At 41.5% G+C, this 19,640-nt stretch overlaps 1 protein-coding gene across 2 annotated transcripts in view; it reads left to right on the top strand.

Moving 5' to 3' along the window:
- Nucleotides 1-19,640, top strand: part of kcnn1a (potassium intermediate/small conductance calcium-activated channel, subfamily N, member 1a) — a 45,927-nt gene that overhangs the window by 12,684 nt on the left and 13,603 nt on the right. For both annotated transcript variants that reach the window (XM_044031159.1, XM_044031167.1), the window contains exons 2-4: nt 9,892-10,365; nt 14,022-14,117; nt 14,862-15,280. In XM_044031159.1, the coding sequence (XP_043887094.1) occupies nt 9,892-10,365; nt 14,022-14,117; nt 14,862-15,280 (989 nt within the window). The remainder of the gene's footprint in view (nt 1-9,891; nt 10,366-14,021; nt 14,118-14,861; nt 15,281-19,640) is intronic.

Genomic DNA, 19,640 nt, shown 5'->3' with positions numbered 1-19,640 from the left:
ATTTTCGCTCCCCATCCACCTCTTATTCTTTGTCAGGCTAAAAAAAGAAGAAGCTTTGAATCAATTTACATTAAAGGGCCCAAGGGGCATTAGAAAACTGCAGCACTTAATTTCAACAAAAAAAGGAGATTGTAGTTTGAGGCTTTTAGCTCAATTCCCACAACCTTTATCATGTGAGATGTAAAAGACTTCCATGAAAGACGGCAAACTTTAAACTGTACAGGACAGTGTTGGGTGTGGCTATGGTTCACCTGCCTTAAAGAGATTACGTGCAAACGCATTAACATGCAGTATTTGACTGCGTGTGTGTTACATTTTTTTTCAAGAAGCCTCTCTGGCGGAATATAAATGTGCTGTTTTTCCAACTGGCCTCTGTTTCACTTCACCAGAGGAAAATAGAGGTTCAGAGACAGATAAGGATATTCAATTAGCTTGAGTCTCTGGTAGACCACTGCACCAGTCGGAGCATGTAGGCGCTGGCTGACATATGGTAAGGGCTCTCTGTTAGAGTGAAGGAGCAAAGAAACCTGATATCGTTTCATTTCATCTTGTCACCATTTCACTAATCTTCCTATTGGAATGTCAAACATATACTGTCTGCTTCAGTAGATGTCATTTCTCCTTCATGTCCCGTCGTGAAGGTCTCATCTTAGAAACAGAAATGGAAGACAAAGCAAATACTGGGACTAAAACAAAATGATTTATTAGTGTTTATTGTCCTGTCCATAATTTACAATTCACAATATTATTGCAATTCATTAAAATGGCTCGGAAATACACGGATGTTGTGAGGAAATTTGACCTCAGTGACAAGATTCCGGTCAGAGAATCGAATTTCAGCTCGGCTTGCTTTATTCCACAGTAGTCACGTACTGTCTTCAGTTCGAGTGTGGTTTGTTATGGTCTGAAAGGAAATAAAACATAATGCACATAAAGAAATATGAAACAGAGGGAAATGAGTGACACCTTGACATAAATCTTAGCAGTAACAACATAACGATACATATATCAAATTGTCTACTTCTCTCTACTGAATTTATGTACTGTATTAAAAGAGTTTCTTAAAGTAATACTAATAAATGATTGACATGGGCATTGAACACAAATACAAATTCAGTATCAATACACAGAAATGGGCTGTATTCACACCACTGGTCAGCATGTATATTATATACAGTTACTTCTTTAAAAAACTACTAATATCAACATGACAAACTAAGACTTTCGTACAAATATAACTAAAAAATACAATGACTGGAAATTTGCATGTAGCACTTCAAAATAAATCACTAGGACTCTATATTGGCAGACTAGACAGTCACTCTGGGACAATTTTTCCCATTTCTATAACAATATTGACTGTTACAGAAATGGAAACATATGGAGCATTATTACATCCCCTATTATGTGCTTGTAAAAAATGATCTATTCTTTGGTGGAATGACAGTCCTCTGATCCCCATCACTCCCTCTTTCTCTCCTTCTCTTGGCCTCGACGGGACTCTCCTGTTGGCTCGCGTCGTCCTCCTCGTCATAAATCTGGAGCAGGATGTTTCCAGGCAACTCTCCAGTCAATCTTTACTGAGTTTGTTGTGCTATTGATCCGTCCTATGCTATAGGTTGTCCTGGCTTCTCCCTCCGCTATTGATGTTTGTCCCTTGGAGAAAGTAAGAAATGGCCTCGGCTTAAATTTACCGAGGGCTTGTTTTCAAATGACTTACAATCACCTCGCTATGAAAATGGAGGTTGTCACACGGTGGCATTTATACAGTGATGCTCTTGTTGGTTCCCACAGTAGTGAATGTATAGTGACAGGAGGGCGAGATTGTGGGATTGTGGTGTGGCTTATGGAGCACTTAAGGCTGATAATCTCTGTGAGAAATATGTGGCTCCTCCTGTCCTGTTGGGATGTCAAATAGTCATCTGGGAAATAGTCACTTAATGAAGATGGCTTTGTCCTCAGGGTCCAACATAGACTAAGCTATAATTCAGTTTTTTTTCCAGTGCATTTGTGTGTGTCTTGCGTCCCTGGCCACACATACAGTCTCACCAGGTGTTTTGATTAACTGGCAAAAGGACTTCAGTACAAGAGACCTTTCTAGGTGATAATTCATACTTGTTCACACAACAGGATCATAATGTTACGTAACGTTACACTGTGCTCTCCTACACACACACGCACACACACACACACACTTCTTTATCCTCTTACATCTCTAACACATGACTGTACTCATCTGAGACGCCAACATGCTCATACGAGCAGATAACTGCACACCGTGAATGATAATGGATGGCATGCGCGCGGCTTTGCGTGCGACTGTACACTGAAGTGGCCGCAGTCGTGCTCTGTTCCACAGGTGCAGGACAATGACTGTGATTTCCGGTCAGAACGTCTTCTCTCGTCGTCTGTCTCTGTTTTTGTTTTGGAATTTGTCAAGGACTGAGGCTGCCCTTTTATGAGCGGCATCAATCATGCAATCAGCCCTAACGGGAGACTATTGAGTTGAATGGGGCAATACTGTTGATTAGCCAACATAAAGAGGATGCTTTAGAGAGCTGATTAGTAACAACTTTAAAATGCTCTTCAGGTCCCATTACCATGTACAATGTCAAATCTCAAGGAGGCAGCTTTGTGGAGGCATTCACACGGCGGCATCGACGGATCTGAGATATGCAGCTGATTGTGATACTGTGCTGTCACCCAGTAAACCTGGAGCACAGTAATAATCATAATAATGAAAGTAACTCATAACAGACATGAACATGTCACAAAGTACAACTGAAAACATGCTTCGTGATTTCGTTTTAAAGTAAGTGTGTGTTTGTTTTAATGAACATTAACACGGCAAAAAGAGACAAAATTATACATCTGACTTGTCTACCTTTATTAATAAACCTTCACTATATGTCTTTCCCATGTAAAATTGTTTTGTGTGTTTGAAAAATTATTTGAATTTAGAGAAATACAATTTCACATTTTGTGTTGAAACCATTGTAAGGATCATTTTGTGGTGTGGTGGTTGGTGGGGCACCAAATCCCAGACTGACCCTGACTGTGACCTCTACTGAGAACAAACGAACAAATCAAGCTTTAGAAAGGGACTCTATTGGAAAGAACGGCAATAATGATATGTTTGTGATTACATAATAATTAATTAAAACGTGATTATTTTCTTAAGTTCAAAAGCAACATCAATTTCTATGATTTCTAAGTTGATCCATCGACGTGTTGGTGATGGAAAATCAGAGACGCTGATAACCATGGGAATTGCAAGTTACGTTGAATGTTCAAAATATGAACATCACAAATCTGATTTGACGAAAAGTGTGTTGACCTCACATACACGTACATGTCATCACAGTCGAGGTTCATTTTGTTGAACCGTTTCACCAGAATCAGCACATCATTCATGGCTCGCGTCTACAAATCAGGTCCCTAACAAGCCCCTCCTTTAATTTGCTGGAAATTAAAATTGCTTCTAATGAGGTAGGGATGTTCCACAGGGAAAGCCCCACCACCCCCAACCCCAATCTCCCCAGGACCTAGTTTATACGACTCACATGAGCACAAGCACACGTGGAGTAGCCTCGCTGAATCCTTATTATAATAGCGCTGCGTCCCTGTTGAACACAGCGCATTATTAGACCTAACAATAACACACTCCCACAGGCATGCACAGGTGCTCTTTTGCTCCACGGTGGGTTTGTCTTGTTTCTGGCTACTTTTTGAATAGAGGAACAAAAGGAGGTGACACAAGGGAGGCTGAGTTATAGGAAAACATTATGTTTTGTCAAATGTTTGGACTACGACTGTGTGATACCTGCATTTGTAAACATTGATTCTGACAAGAAAGCTTTGCATTGTGTTGATTATTGGTTTTGTGTGGATTATAGGTTATTGTTATTTGTTACGTTGTAGTGTTGGGCCCAAGTGCTCTGAATTTGCTTATTTTAACCAGGGCCAGAAAATGTCCTGTGGCTCTTTTTCCAGAATAACTTTTAATATTTGGCAGTTACTTACAATTTACTACATGTTAAAATAGTGTATTAACAATTTAAAATGAAGAAAAACAAAAAGTTTTATTGAGAAAAAAAAGCACTTTAGATTTACACGAGACACCAGATTTTGCATGTTAAATTTGAAATAACATTTGTTTGAGTCTTTGTCTCAATGTGAAATAACGGGCCAAGAAATTGTCCTCTCTGGTGACAAAGACGCTGATTTGCCGACATCCTGCAACAGCACGAGTGAAATTACCGCAATAACTTCTTAGCTTTCAAAAACCGTCGCGTAATTACGGTAATGCAGAGTGTGCTTGCTCAACATGTCGTCTACAATACGCTCGGCGTTAAAGGGTTAGAAAACAAAAGACAATCACAAGCAAAATAAAACAGGAAGTTAAGTCTACAGACTACACAGACAGGAAAATGACAAAAGACAACACCAATAAATGCAAGACGGAAAAGTCAAAACCAAATCAGGATAATGAAAGTGGCACGAGGAAGATGAGCAGCCTTGAATGCCTTCTCCAGTTTCCTTTGATAGTTAACGTCTTTAGCAGCTGTGGAGCCATAATCCTGTCCCATATTTCCTCTGTAGTCTAGTTCTTAGCCTCATTAAAGGTTACAGCATCCCTGAGGTGACATTTTTTAAATGATGTCAGTTTTTTGTTATCTTGAATTCTCTTGCTGAGTTGATGTGTTGGGTCTAGGTCTACCACGTTTTTCTTCCTTTATGGAAGAAAAATGTTGTATCTGTACTGATTTTTTCCATATCTTGTTATTGCTTGCACGGTGTAATATTTTGGTTACTGGCTAATTGTATTAAGTTAATTTATTTTTTGCGTGGAAGATGTTATCCCATGTAAGGACATGAAGTATGAGCCTTTCTGCTGCTGCAATAGTTCATTTATAGACCACTGATGAAGATAACTCACGTTCATTTAGAACCAGAATTAGTTTTATTGTCAACTTTGTTTAAAGCATACAATAAATTTGGTGTTTTGGTGCATAACAAACTCTCTGGTTCAATAAACATTGAGACAGATTAAATTAAGAAAAAAAACATTATTTCGATGTGTAATATAAACATTCTAATTTTAGAATTCAGTATAAAAGAATAAGAAATATGTACATACATTCATTTTCAGTACACAGAGAGAGTTTCTGAGGGTGGATTTTCCTAAATGAAGAAGCGTCAGCGGCCCCTGGTTTCCCGTGTCTTTACCAGCACTGAGTAATGATCCCTATGCTGGTCAGGGAAAGACAGAGGAGCACTGATGCCTGCTGGCCTGTCAGAGAAATGTGACAGTGTCTAGTGTGCAGGGACAAACAGGAGAATATAGCCTGCAGCTCTCAATCACTCCAGGGGCTGACAGAGACCCCCACAGGGAACTGTCTTCCCTCTTTCTCATTTATCTTTTCCAGCACCTCTATCTTTCATGTTCCCTCCATTTTTAGATCTATCCCTTGTTTTGTTGCGTTTTCCTCATCTTTTTTTCCCTTTTGCTATTTCGTCTAATATCAACTTTGTCTGTTAACGAATTTTGCGCATGCATTTGGATTTATCGAAACAATTCCAACTCATTCTTGTTTCATTGCTGCACTCGGTCTTTGTCAATATCCAGTCTAATCCAACGCCTGGCTGAGGCTCATCTTGTTTAACTAGCACACACATGCACATATCCTCCCACCCACCCACTAACTCACTCACTCACTCACACACAATTAAACAGTCGTCCACATGTGAAAACACACACAGAAGTGAGAACATTTGAAAAAGCACAGTTCCATTTTCGGGTATATATAGGTCTTCAAGACTTCAGCTAGATTTTCTATTAGATTTGAGTCGGCAGGAGAGAGAAAGACAGAAGGGGAGGTAGAGAGGTTTCCTTAATTTAAACTGTTCTGCACGGAGGCTTTTCAATTTTATTATGAGGCTCCGTAGAATAGAACCTGGATGCCGTGTGCCATTCAGACTGAAATTGAGCCACTGGTCGACGGAATGAGCAGCCTCCCCTTGTCTCCTCCGTGAGGGCATTAGGGGACAGCGCTGGCAAAGTTGGCCTGCCATGACCTTCCACCGCACTCTTTAGTCAGATTGCAGGGGGAAATGCAGAAAGAGATGCTTGAGTTGCTGGCTAAGTGGGTGAGAGTATGGTAAGTGATTGAGTGCTTTGAGATTTTGGAATGAGATGTGAGGACCCCTGCTGCAAAAGTGTGAGGACGAACGGGAAAAAAAGAGCAAAGGACATGGTGACACTGTACAGTAACAACATGGTGACATATTGTCAGCTGATATTGTGGTAATAAGGAGATAATATTACAGTAACACCACCCGTGTAATAGTTTAAGAATGAGAATAACTATATTCTCATTATGAAAATGACATGGAAATGTTGTAAATCAAAATCCATGCATGCATCTTCTACCACTTTATCCTCCACATGAGGGTTCACGGCAGGTGTTGGTGTCAATTAAAATGTATTATAATATTAGGGCTAGGGCTGTCAATAGAATTGCAATAAAAGTTTGCTTTTCATCTAATGACTAACTAAGTTAATGAGTAATCATACGGTGTGCAATTCAGACACCATTGTTTAATTGAATCTTTCTTTTTAAACACAGAGCCACTACAGAACTGTGGTTTCAAAGCCAACCAGGTCATCTTAAAATGAAGGCCAACATGGATGACTGCCATGTGTTAACATCACAACGAGAGGGAATGAAAGCAAGAAAGAACAAAAGCACAGACGGCCACGCGGCGTAGGTGTCCAAATGGCAGTCGGCGGGCAGTTGCCAGCATATTACGGGCACTATCGGTGCCTACAGTGGTTCGTTTGCCACTTACTTTAAACTCGTTGGCGATGTCGAGGAATTCCTCTGCGCAGGTCTCAGCGATTAGTCGCGCGTCTGTTTCTTGGACAGTCAAGAAAAAGGATCGCAGTCATTCAGTTATTGTCAATAAATGGTAACTTTTGTTTTATTGATGGTTCCGTCGCTCAGCTTCTTAAAATGAAACCGTCCGCCCAACAAACGCTAACCTCTTAATTATTTTTTGTTTTAATCATTTTATCGTGATAATAATCTCGGCTGTATTAACGCAATTGACGATTGACTTTGACAGCCCCATACTTAACCATTGCAAAGTTATTGCTATCAGAATTCAGCCATGCAATTATTCTCTCTCTAGAAAAGCAGAAACACCCACAAACATGTACTCGTGTAAGGTCTGCCCATGCTTGGCTCATTGATGACCTTGTTTCATGATGAATGATCCCATTTACACTTCCCAGTCCGTCTCCTTTTACATCTCAGGCTCCTACTTTGTCTCGTGGATGTCACAACATGTTTATATAACTCTGATGTATCGTCAGGTCATTGGAAACCAAATTAGGATTACATTTTGTGTCTCGTTTTTCAGTTTTTACATGAAAACATTTTGAGGGGCAGTTGCACAGGCTCCTAGTTTTTGATTACATGGGTTCATTAAACCTTATTAATTGAAGGCTTGGCAGTTGTGTTGGGTGTAATACACGTCCTCAGTGTTAGGTCAAACAAGTCAACACAAACAAATACACAAACATGCACAGCCGTTGTTGGAGGGAGTTGTCTTCCCATTTTCTCCTGTTATAGCACAGGACCTTCATTTGCATATTAAGCATTTAAGAACCACAGAATGTTTGGCTGAGACTAAAAATAAGTGATTTTTAGTTATTTATGTCCCACACAAAGGCAGGTAATGACACTGTGACACAACCAAAGGAATACGGATATTTTGCACTTGCTGCTGTGGATTAGACACATTTTAAATCTTCAAAAACATTTGCCTGAACTTTACCCAAACAGCTTCACTTAAGATGTTGCTTGACTTCTGACATACAGTATCTCTGGACATCTGTGATTCATTTGCAAACATTACTTACTGATGTGGGCCACACGGTGGTGTAGTGGTTAGCACTCTCGCCTTGCAGCGAGAAGACCCGGGTTCGAGCCCCGGTTGGAACAAGGGCCTTTCTGCATGGAGTTTGCATGTTCTCCCCGTGTGTGCGTGGGTTCTCTCTGGGTACTCCGGCTTCCTCCCACAGTCCAAAAACATGCAATGTGGGGATTAGGTAAATTGGACACTCTAAATTGACCGTAGGAGTGAGTGTGAGAGTGAATGGTTGTTTGTCTCTAGTTGTGTGTGGCCCTGCGATGGACTGGCGAACTGTCCAGGGTGTACCCCGCCTATCGCCCAATGTAGCTGAGATTGGCACAGCACCCCCCGCGACCCTCTGGTGGAGGATAAAGCGGTTAGATGATGACTGACTGACTGACTTACTGATGTTTTCGCAGAACATTTTGCAGCAAGACACACACCTGAAGTCAAATTTGCAAAGTTCAGCACTTTGTTCTTTCCCAACCACTTTTGGCATATTGGAATCTTCTCTTCTGTCATTCAAATTGAAAGTTCTCTCACTGTACAGTCTTTAAAAGTGTCATGGGCTCCTAATGGCGCAGATTAAAAAGCAATTTAATACAGAAAAAGGGATTAGAAACACTGTGGGCTGCACTAATCCTTAACCTTTAGTCTTGTTCTCATGGAGCCACAATATGTGCAAGATGATTGTATCACAGGACTAGAGTTAGTGGATTTCCATTAGGGCTGCTCTTCTTTATTCCCATCAGCAAATTTAAAGGCATTAGACGTGCTTCATCAAAGCTAATAAAAATGGCCAGCGTGTGCTATCACAATTGTTTCAGGAGAAGCACTGTTCCATGGGAAGTTTTCATAAGCCATTATGTTAATCTGCTGGTGTCTCTGAAGGGCAGGAGATAGACGGGCAGATAGATGTGACCGAGGTGATGCTCTGCAGCTTCGGTTCGGATATAGAACCTTTTCTCTGTGTGTTTGTCCCGAGGACTGAGTCTGCTTTCCTCTGTGCCAAGAAAAGCAGAAACAAAAGAAGCCTTTGCGCTCATGGTTTGAGGCACATGATGCATGTCCATTCAGGGTGTGTCCAAATCCACTTTTTATAACTTTAGAAAAGGTCATTGCACCAAGCCCATGGCTTAAAAGGGATGAACTCGACCTTTCGTTTAATGTCATGTGTGTTTTGGGTGTAACATGCAATACAGCAATCATCACAATTCAGGTGCACACAGCCTCCTCTAAGAGAGAGTACTTACATGTGTTCTTCAACTTGGCCTGAGGTTGCCCCCTTAATCCCAACAGGCACAAGATTTACAGTATTCATAACCTTTTAAGTTCAAGAATAGACGTTGTTTCCTCTTAAATGTAGTAGGTTTCTCACATTAGGTCCCCGTGACACGCCTGCGTTCTTTTCTGCACCGCTGTCTTTTCAGAAGTCCGCTGTTCAAAAGTATTTCTCTGACGAGAAAAAACGGGGTCACGCCGATCATTAAACATTCATATCTAAATTTGTCCAGTGCAAGGATTCCGTTTTCTGCACTTTGTAGAGTCTTCAAATAGCGATATGGTTTTATTTATCATCAAAGCCAATTCATTATTTATTTGTCTTTTAGCCATGTTGTTTTGAAGCCATTTTCTTTATGGGAAACACATGAAGGCAGCTGTCCAGTTAAAGGAGAAGAGCTAGGGTTAGTTCTTAGTATTTGAGACTTCTAAATAAGAACAGTTGGTATTTAGTTGTATACTGTATGTTGGCCACATGTCCTGCTGAGCAATAATCGGTCTGCTTTTATAACCAAAGTTGTTTTGCAAGATCCTTCCTCTCTCTGTGGCTCTGAAGAGGGCAAACAACACCCACATCGATGCTCTATTTTAGCTCCATCTGTGTGTTTGTCTCTTAAACCTACTGTTGAGTTTCTACAACCTTTGTGTTGTGATAGTATTTGTATTCATCATTCCTCTTTCTGTTCACAGGCCACAACTGAGCAGAAGAAGCTGAGCCATGCTGGATCCAAGCCCTCCCTCTCTGAGAGCAGCGGCCGACTCCCTCAGATAGCCATGAACACCTGCAAGTACAATGGCGGGGTGGTGAGACCACTAGTTGGCAGCCTGGCATCCTCGTCGCGCCGCAATCTCGCGGAGCTCGACTCGGAGACGCAGCCCCTGCAGACACTGCACAGCTCTGGCCTGGAGGTGGTGGTATCCAAGGGCAACAGCGGCGAAGACCCTAGCAAGGCGTCCAACGAGAACTTGGTCAGGGAGGGCAGCAGCCGCGGTAGAGGCAGGGCGCCGCAAAAGAAGAATAGGGACATTGGCTACAAGCTTGGCCACAGGAGGGCGCTTTTTGAGAAGCGAAAGCGGCTCAGCGACTACGCACTCATCTTTGGGATGTTTGGGATTGTTGTCATGGTGACAGAAACGGAATTGTCATGGGGGGTTTACACTAAGGTAGGTTGTGCATGTGTGTGATGCATGAGTGGAATCTTTGTTGTGGTGTCACTGCTTTTGTCTGTGTTTGAGTTGTGTGGGGTTTGACGACTGTCAGCTTTATGAAGAGCGTTTATTAACACAAACACTAGCGGACATTATCTAACAAAGTGTTAAGAATGTGGTAAAAATATAAATGAAGTAGTGCCATGTGATCTCCACAGTGACGAGAGTAAATTGAAGGGAATCTTAGATTTTGGCTTTTAAACTTTTCTTTTCAGTCATTTCGTTTACTAGAGTTTAGTAGCAATATTTTTGAACACGCCTTCTGTCTTTGATTTGATCTTTTTTAAGTCAAGATGACTTAATTGTGGCAATGTACAATATTAACTACTGTTCTCTAATGCAAGGATGAGAATGAGAACTAACAATAATTAACATTATCAATAGGTTTGTTTCTTGATTAGTTGTTTTCTTCATAAAATGCAGAAAAACGGTGACCTGTGTCTCCCAAATGTGTCCATAAGTGTTTTATTACGTCCAGAGACCAAAGACATTCACAGAAATGTTTTTATTTTATTTTACAAAACAACAACACTTGAAGTGAGTAATGAAATATCAAAATAGTTGGCAATTAATTTAATGATCAGTTAATAGTTAAGTGAGTGAATGTTATGTGAATGTCTTATATAAAAATAGTATCCGTAAATTGCAGCTCCTGCAACATGCTAATTGCATTGTTTCAAATTGTTTTGAAAATGATTAATTGTTCAGGTCAATTTTACTTGTGGAAATGTTTCATAATAATGAAGTAAACCTTTCTTTTTTTGCTTGTCGGAAATGAAAAAAGAAAGAAGGAAAGCATTTTTACTTTCAGAGTGGAGACAGCACAGCAGGCTGTTGGAACTAGTGTAGTGTAGCCTTGAGTAATAGGACACCAGCAAGCAAATAGGATATAGGGTCAGAGTGACCAGGGAACCACCCACTGACCTGTTATTGTCCTTCAGTGTCAGCTGCTCAGGTATGCTGTGTCCGATCATTTATGGATGAATATCATTCAATCAGTGAACTCAGGACAGCTTGTACTACAAAACTCACTGGGTTGTTTGTACTGCACTGCAGTATATTGTATCCATTCATTATAGCACATATAACACCTAAGTAATGATTTGTCTAAGTACTGATTGAGAGTCATATGTCTGGCACCAGACAACACCAGACTGAAGCTCAATCTCAAATGAGTATGAGTTTGGAAAGGTTGCATCAGTGGCGATTGCTCTAAGACAACAAGAGAAGCTCAGCTTCCTCTAAAATGTTGTCAAATATCTGCTGTGTTGTATTTACATTTGAATACTAAACATGCGCTAGAACACAATTGGAATGTGTCACTAGTTCATTCAGAAGCTCAGCTTCGACTGTTCTCTATGGGACGACACAGACTAGGCTTTTTTCACTGCGGTGAGCTCGGCCGTGATTGGAGAAATGCGGCAAAATCTTCACTTCCAGGGAAGCTGGGCTTCCACGACAGTGGATGGAACAGTGGGCGGCCGTGGACTCTGGACTTTAGCAGAATGATTGGCGGAACTGTCTGAAAGGCAGACCCGGTTTTTGGACTGACAGCGTTGCAGAAACATACACAACAGTGGAGCCTTTTCTGCCTCAGTGGGTTGTGCGAGAGAATCCGTAGACATATAGCTGGTCGTTGTGTTTTATTTGCCTGGCGATATAGACCATCGTTAGTACATATACACTTTATATTTCAATTTATGTCTAAATAACTGGTCCTGTAAGCAATTGGATAGACCTTCAACCATTTAACCACTGATCCGGATGACACATGCAGAGTGACAGAACACGTGTCAACAAACATGCTTGTTATCTCGTAATGGCATCTAATGACTTTTGCATTGCCTGGTGAGGCAACATTTGAATCAAAAGACGGCCTCTCTTTGGTGACCGCCATGTTGGATGTGTTAATCCTTCCTCTACAGCACGGAACGAGGTGCAGGCGATTAAAAGCATAATAGTGCGCTAAGAGATTGTTCTCAAAGGGTTCATTGCTACAGGAAACGACCATCGTTATTGTCTTGTTTACTTATTTATAGAAGCCATTGGTTTCCAATGAAGTTGATTTTTTTGGTGCAACAGTCTTTGAGATACTGATACCTTCGTCAGGTAACATCTTAAATTCTGAGGCAAATAAATGCTTTAGTAGAAATAAGATGATTATCATTTTTCATCACACATGGTGTGTGTGTGTGTATGTGTCCCATAGTAAGTCAATGCAGTAATCTATAGGATGATTTATGGGTTTTTAAGAAAGTCAATAGGGCTGTGGTTCGTCTGTGACCGAGGTTCATCAAGCTGACCCCAGCTGAAATTGAAATGACTTCCCATCTTGGAGTGGCACACAAAACGGACAGGTAGTGGGCGCACACGTGTGCTGTGGATGGTCTCTGTCGAGGCTCTGCCTAGATTTTCTAATTGCTGAAGGAGGGAAACAGGTTGGGAGGCAGTGAGCACTGGGACTGAAAAATCCTTGAACTTCTGTAAGGTGGATTAATTGGTTTACTCAATGTTATTTCACCTGGGACTTCTCAAAACAATCTCAGACATTAGAATATCTTGCGAACATGTCGCCGACCTAAAGGCCAAAGCAATCTAGTTTATTGCTAAAAATACCATCTGTAATATGGACCAGTGAAGGACGGAGTAATCCTGAGCAGCGCACGCTGTCATCACACTGACAATTATGAATGATATTTCAGTGTGTTGTATTTGTCATTTGTTTGTTGGTGTTGTTATTATAATAACAGCCCAATGATCGCTAGCTCGCTGCGGAGCAGCATTTTTACATCATGGTGGTTAATTTGATTTATCAAATGGCATTTTACCAGCTTAGAGGGGCAGACTTGAGAGGTACAGGTTCTCATTTCCTAGATCTATGGCCCCTACGCGTTCATACACACACACACACACACACACACAGACACTGCATTAGCTTCCAGCTGGCCTATTTATCACCAGCGACGCTCACGGTGGCGGCCTCCCTGCTAATGCTAGCCTTGCCTTTTCTGCTCCTACCATTAAATAGAAAGTCCCCGTGTTAGTGCTGGGCTTTGATTAATTGGTAGTTAGGATGGAGGCGAACAGCGTTCGTAGATAATATGAGGCTTCACCTACACCTGCGACTGCATTGTTTAGCAACATCCTGACTGCACTGTTTGTGTGTAAAACCCCATTATCTGTTTTCACATAGACTTTTCAACTAATTATTACTGTGTGTGTATATGTGTGTGTGTGTTGTGTTGCTTTTGTGTGTATTTTTGCAGACGGATTACATGAAGAGAGGACAGTGTTGCATTTTTTAAAGCCATCCCATGTGAAATGTCGAGTTACAGTATTTACACCTTGCTTTCACTTCCATCCATTTTGCTTAACTACCTGATTTCACCTTGTTGCTAAGCAGTAACATACAACTCAGAAACCAGTCACTGTTGCCACCTGTTGGGGCTAAATATATTCTGAAAACAGATCAAATGCACACTGACAATGAAAACACACAACAGTCTAACTTTTTATACCTGCAGATTAGAAAGAATAGTTTTAGTAAAATGTGTCAACTGAATATTTCTAATAGTCATTTATTCTCTCTCTCTCTCTCTCTCTCTCTGTAGGAATCTTCATACTCATTTGCACTGAAATGCCTTATCAGCCTTTCCACTGTTATATTGCTTGGTCTTATAATAATGTACCATGCCCGGGAAATCCAGGTGAGTCTTGAGAAAAACAAACAGCAGCTTTTGGGATCATTGATGAAGTTGTAGTGATGATAAAAATAATTATTATGAGGCTAAGCTTGATTTTCGCGAGTATTACATTTGTTGTGTTAAAAGTGAAATGTTATAAAATGAATGTATGCTAATAACTATGCTTTTATGACATGATTTTGTATAGTGTGGTACAAACTAATGCAGTACAAATAATACGTACATCATGCGTACTGATTTCTGTTATTTAAAATGACAATTTAATTCATTATCGCTTACATTAACTATAACAAACACATAACACAGAATGAGCTGATTCAGTGAGTTAGTTTTTATTCATCCCCTGTATTTTATGTCTTTTATGGATATTATATGTAATCTTTGTTCATCATCTTAAATCAATCTGGATTATATCCATTATTATTATATATTATTTTTTTGGATGCCATATGCACACACATATATATATATATATATATATATATATATATATATATATATATATATATATATATATTTATATATTTATATACATACATATATATAACAAAAAAAAACATACAATTCCAACATGACCTCTGGGGACCTTGAATAGAATTTCATATAAAATCTGTGTGTTTGGTTTAAATACCTGTCTCCCAACATATAGTTACAGCTGTGATATAGATGTAGACACGAGTGCAGTCCAAAAAAAAAAGGGCATTTTTAAGAAAGTGCTAAGTCATTGGTGTGTTTGTTTTTCTTCAGCTGTTTATGGTCGACAATGGTGCGGACGATTGGAGGATAGCCATGACGTATGAACGGATCTTCTTCATTGTGTTAGAGCTGCTGGTGTGTGCCATCCATCCCATACCAGGCCAGTATGTGTTCACATGGACGGCACGACTGGCCTTTACCTACACGCCATCGGTGGCCGATGCTGACGTGGACATCATTCTCTCCATCCCCATGTTCGTGAGACTCTACCTGATTGGCAGAGTCATGTTACTGCACAGCAAGCTGTTCACGGACGCTTCGTCTCGCAGCATCGGCGCTCTTAACAAGATCAACTTCAACACACGCTTTGTTATGAAGACCCTCATGACCATCTGTCCGGGAACTGTTCTGCTGGTGTTCAGTATATCCTCCTGGATCATTGCTGCATGGACTGTACGCGTCTGTGAGAGGTAAACACAGGGTTGTCATTCATGGTCGACTCATGGGCGAATTGAAAAGCTAAATAGCGGATGCACAGTCACACATTGGGGGATAACGAGATGCCTTTCCTTCGCTCTTCACTCTTGTCGCCGTTTTCTTTTCCTCACACTTCCCAGCGTTACCTTGTTTTGTGTTGCTCACCCGCACTGGTCCACAGAAATGTGTGGACATCATTAGGATAGAGTTCAAGTTAACACTGTACACAGAGATGCGTCGACACACTACTCCACTAAGTGTTTAAACATGTTTCATTAGCTCAGCAATTGCTCCACCGCTCCTTGGTTTCTTACTGCTATTTTTGATGGCTTGTCCATAATTCATGAGTGTCTAATTGTTTGTTTGCTGAGTGGTTTGTTTTGGTAATGTAGAGCAGCCCCCAGAATTCCCTAACCCCTTTTATCCCCAAAACTGCGCATCAGGCTTCGTCTCGGGGGGGGGCAGCAATGATTCTCGCTGAAAAATGAAAGACGCAGCTTTATTTTCTTTCTCATTTTGCATTTGCATAGGGAAATGAGACATTAACATTAGCTTTGATGGTTTAAAGTCACTTTTGCATAGTCAGGGTGGAAGGAGGGGCTTGAGATGAGTGGGTAGAGAGCCAGACATCTATAGAAGCAGTTCTTGTCAGACCTAATATGTAAATGTACTGGAAAAGTTAGGTCTCAGCTCTGAGAAGGACTTTGCTCTCAGTCTCTCAGCCAGCACCTGACTATAGATGCTCAGCGTCCTCCTGCAGCTCACCCTGCCTGTGCCTCTCCGCTTAACTACCCCCCTCCCCTTCCCCCATGTTAACAACGCCTGTCACTAACCAAGCCCCCCTCGCACGTGTGACCCTGGATCTTCTCAGACCCTCAGCACCTCTAACTGTTTTGTTTGACCTAATCAGCTGATCTCTGACTCCAGCTCCACTGTAACACAAAGACAGTGGTTCCGTTCAGACTTGGTATTAACATCCGTTCCCTGTGATCTGATCGCATTCGGACAGTCTGACTGTTTACACCTGGCATTCAGATGCATCCTGACCACATGTGATTGGATCTGGCCTCCCCGCCCTTTATTCAAATGCACACTCGTGTCATCAGTTTCACTTGATAGAAGTGTCTGTTTATGGTGTGCGTTGGTGTGTGTGTGTGGGGGGGTGTTTTTCTGGCGTACACACTGACCTTGTCATGATAAGTAGTCCTCATGGAGACCAAAACCTGGTCCTACTGAGACAGAACCTAATTTCTGAGGAACTGGTTATGTTTAGGACTAAGATTTAAACTGTGGTTAGGGTAAGGCATTAAATGGTTATGGTTATGAATGAATGTCTTGTGTGAGTGAATCATCTGGCGATAAGTGCTAATATTTTATTCAACATAAGCATTGATTAATGTAAAAAAAAAAAAAACAACAACTGACACTGACGTAGGTCAGAGGACGTCGGCTCAGGAGGCGAGTGAATCCTGAGGACTCAATGTGGCCTCATGCATCTCCAAACCACCTCGGACTGGTTTCTGGTGATGTGACACATTTGGGATGGATTGGGAATATTTGGACCTCTGAGGATGGATGCTAATACCAGGTCTGAATGGAGCCACAATGTCAGAGTTGAGCCAAGACTTGATATTTGCCTCTGTTTGATATGACACAGTGGGTACTTTGAAGTCTTTGTGAAGTGCAGTTAATGTCTAATCCTAGACATTCTTACTTCCACGTTATTAATTCCAACATAAAACACACTTTATATCTATCATTTTATTTTAGTGCCTCTGTATAAAAGGCCATATTCATGCCAGTGCAGTGGACATCTGACACTGGACATGATTTCTATTTCTACAAGTTGCTGGTGGAAATTTGGCATGAAACAGATGATTAGAAGAAAGCGACAGAGTCTCTGACAGAACCTTGGTAGATTGGTTTGCCCACACACGCAGCAACGCATTCACTTACACACACGTTTCATGAGCAGTGCATGCTGTTAGTCCTTAGGTTGCAGAACGACATGTGCTCAGCTGGTTGGATATGTGTGTGTATCTCTTTGTGTGCTGCCATAGATAGGTGCAAGCATGCACATACAGGTGTGTGTGCTTGCATGCGTGCGTGCGTGCGTGCGTGTGTGTGTGTGTGTGTTTGTATAATGTTTTGTTGTACTTTCTATTTCCCCACTATGCTGCTCCATAGGGATACCATGTGAGTCCTCGTTCCCTAGCCGTGGAAATAACAACTCACCATTTTGCACTGAGCTGGCGCCACTGCTCTCCCGAGTTGGGGTCTGGAGGGTGGGGGTGGTAGTGGGGAGAAGGGGCAGCCCCTCTAAAATAATTAACTGATTATCCTTTCCAAACTCAGTATGGCAGAGGAGGATTATGTGAAAGTGGCACCAAACTGCTAAGAAAACGAAGGCTTTTAGTGGCGACAGGAGAACAGCAGAGAGCAGCGGTGTGAGCAGCACTTTGAAGCAAGCGTCTCTTTGCAAACTGTTGTGTGTCAGGCTAGCAGGGACTTGAGGAAGAGGAAGAGGAGGAAATCAGTGCTAAAATGGAGCAGCTCCTTCAAGTCACCTTCACGTGTCTGCCACAGGGCGATTTGTCTCTTCTCATTCTTTCTCTCCCTCTCCTTATGCAATTGTTATAGATCTATATTTCACAAAAAGTCCTCTTAACAGCAATTCCAAAGATTGGCCGACGAGCAAAAGCCTTTCTGTTCTTTGTGTTCACACATTACCATCCCATTATGTGTCTCCCTTCACAAAATGAATAGAACAGTGTTGTAGTGGTTTTCCCCACAGACTGCTGTTGCCTCTACTACAAAGATTGTGTTCCGTAGCCGAGTATCGAAGGAAAGGACAAGTGTCAAGTCATTTTGTCATTGACTTCATTTAGTTTTGATCTGGTTTGTGTGTTCTTGCTATGTAGTCATTTTGTTTGGCAATTATAAAAAAAAATCGGACTATTGTTATGCAGTTCAAAGCTAGTCCTGTAAGGGGCTTTGCTTTACGTTGTTGCAGATGTAAGTGGAGACACTGTTGAGGAGGGAGTTTGTTTTGTGCTGAAAGCAGTGTCTCCAGTTGTTGTTTACTCCCATGAATCGAATGTCCTCGTCCCCCTTCGTCCTCTCCTCTTGTAAACATTGAAACAGCATGCAGGTTTCCATGTTTACCTCTCAGTCTCACCTTTTCAAGTCAAATATAAGGGGTGAAAAAGAGGCGCTTGTTTCCCAAAGTGCTGTATGTGATTTTTCGATGAAATGCGCCGTTGTCACATTGACCACACCCCCAAGCCAATTAGAGGGCAACATTATGTAAGACTGGACGAGCACGGAGTCTACCTGGACGATGCCTATGGGGGAATGAAAGACACACAAACAGAGGAAGAGTGTTGGGAGGATGGAGTGGGGAAGAATGCTAATGTTACAGTGGAAGGATTTGACATTGGTCACTGACCCCCCTTCCTTTCTTTCTTGACACAGCCCATTTTCAGAGCTAAACTACCTCAACTAAAACTAAGCTCCTTTACTAAGCTCTCTTGGCTTCTCCCTCATTTCCATAACAGCCTTCCCTCTCTCTCTAACCCCTCACTGATTGTTTGCAAATCTCTTACTGTACCCATCTAACCTGGCATGCCGAACAGTTTTCCCTCATCCTGCCTATTATTGATGCCCGATCCCTTTGCTGTCCCTTATCCAACAGAAGCAGGTCCAATATGGCCACAACTCTGATAAACACTCACTTGCATGCCTTGCCTGCCTCCCATTTTTCCCCTCTTTCAACTGTTATCTAATTCTGTTCCTCTCTGTTCTAACTTTGTTACCTGAAACAAAACATTGTGTTTCAAGGTGATGTGAAACTGCTCTCTCCTCTAAGGACCCGCAGGCTACACAAAAGACAAGTACGCACAAAGTTTTGCTGACTTTCCCTCTAAGCAACACTGGATCATCTAGTCAGCTACACCCACACCTGGATTGTGTCATCACTTAGCCGAACGATAAAAACAGACCAACCACAGGTTTCACAGGAAATATTCAAGCAGATTTTACTCCCAATGTCCAGGCTGTGACTCATGTGTCACCGAATAGACACAAATGTGTTGATGTTTCTTTGAGTTTGTCAAGTCACATTTAGAAGACGATATAACACGGACTGTGGTCACATTAAATGCCTCTTTGATTTCACGACCATGTGCAGACGTTGTCGGACTCCAGTTTAAAACGAATCTGTCTGAACATTCGCAGTTAACTGTCTGTACACTTGTAGTTTCTTATTCAAAGTCGCTAATATACCTTCATTTTCCGCTGAATCATGAACAAGATTCATTTTATTACGGTGTCTTTCACAAAGAGGGTTAGCTG

Source organism: Solea senegalensis, linkage group LG1 (genome assembly GCF_019176455.1).
Source record: "Solea senegalensis isolate Sse05_10M linkage group LG1, IFAPA_SoseM_1, whole genome shotgun sequence".
Lineage (NCBI taxonomy): Eukaryota > Metazoa > Chordata > Actinopteri > Pleuronectiformes > Soleidae > Solea > Solea senegalensis.
The sequence above is the reverse complement of the archived record's forward strand: the minus strand, read 5'-3'. Positions and strand labels throughout refer to the sequence as shown.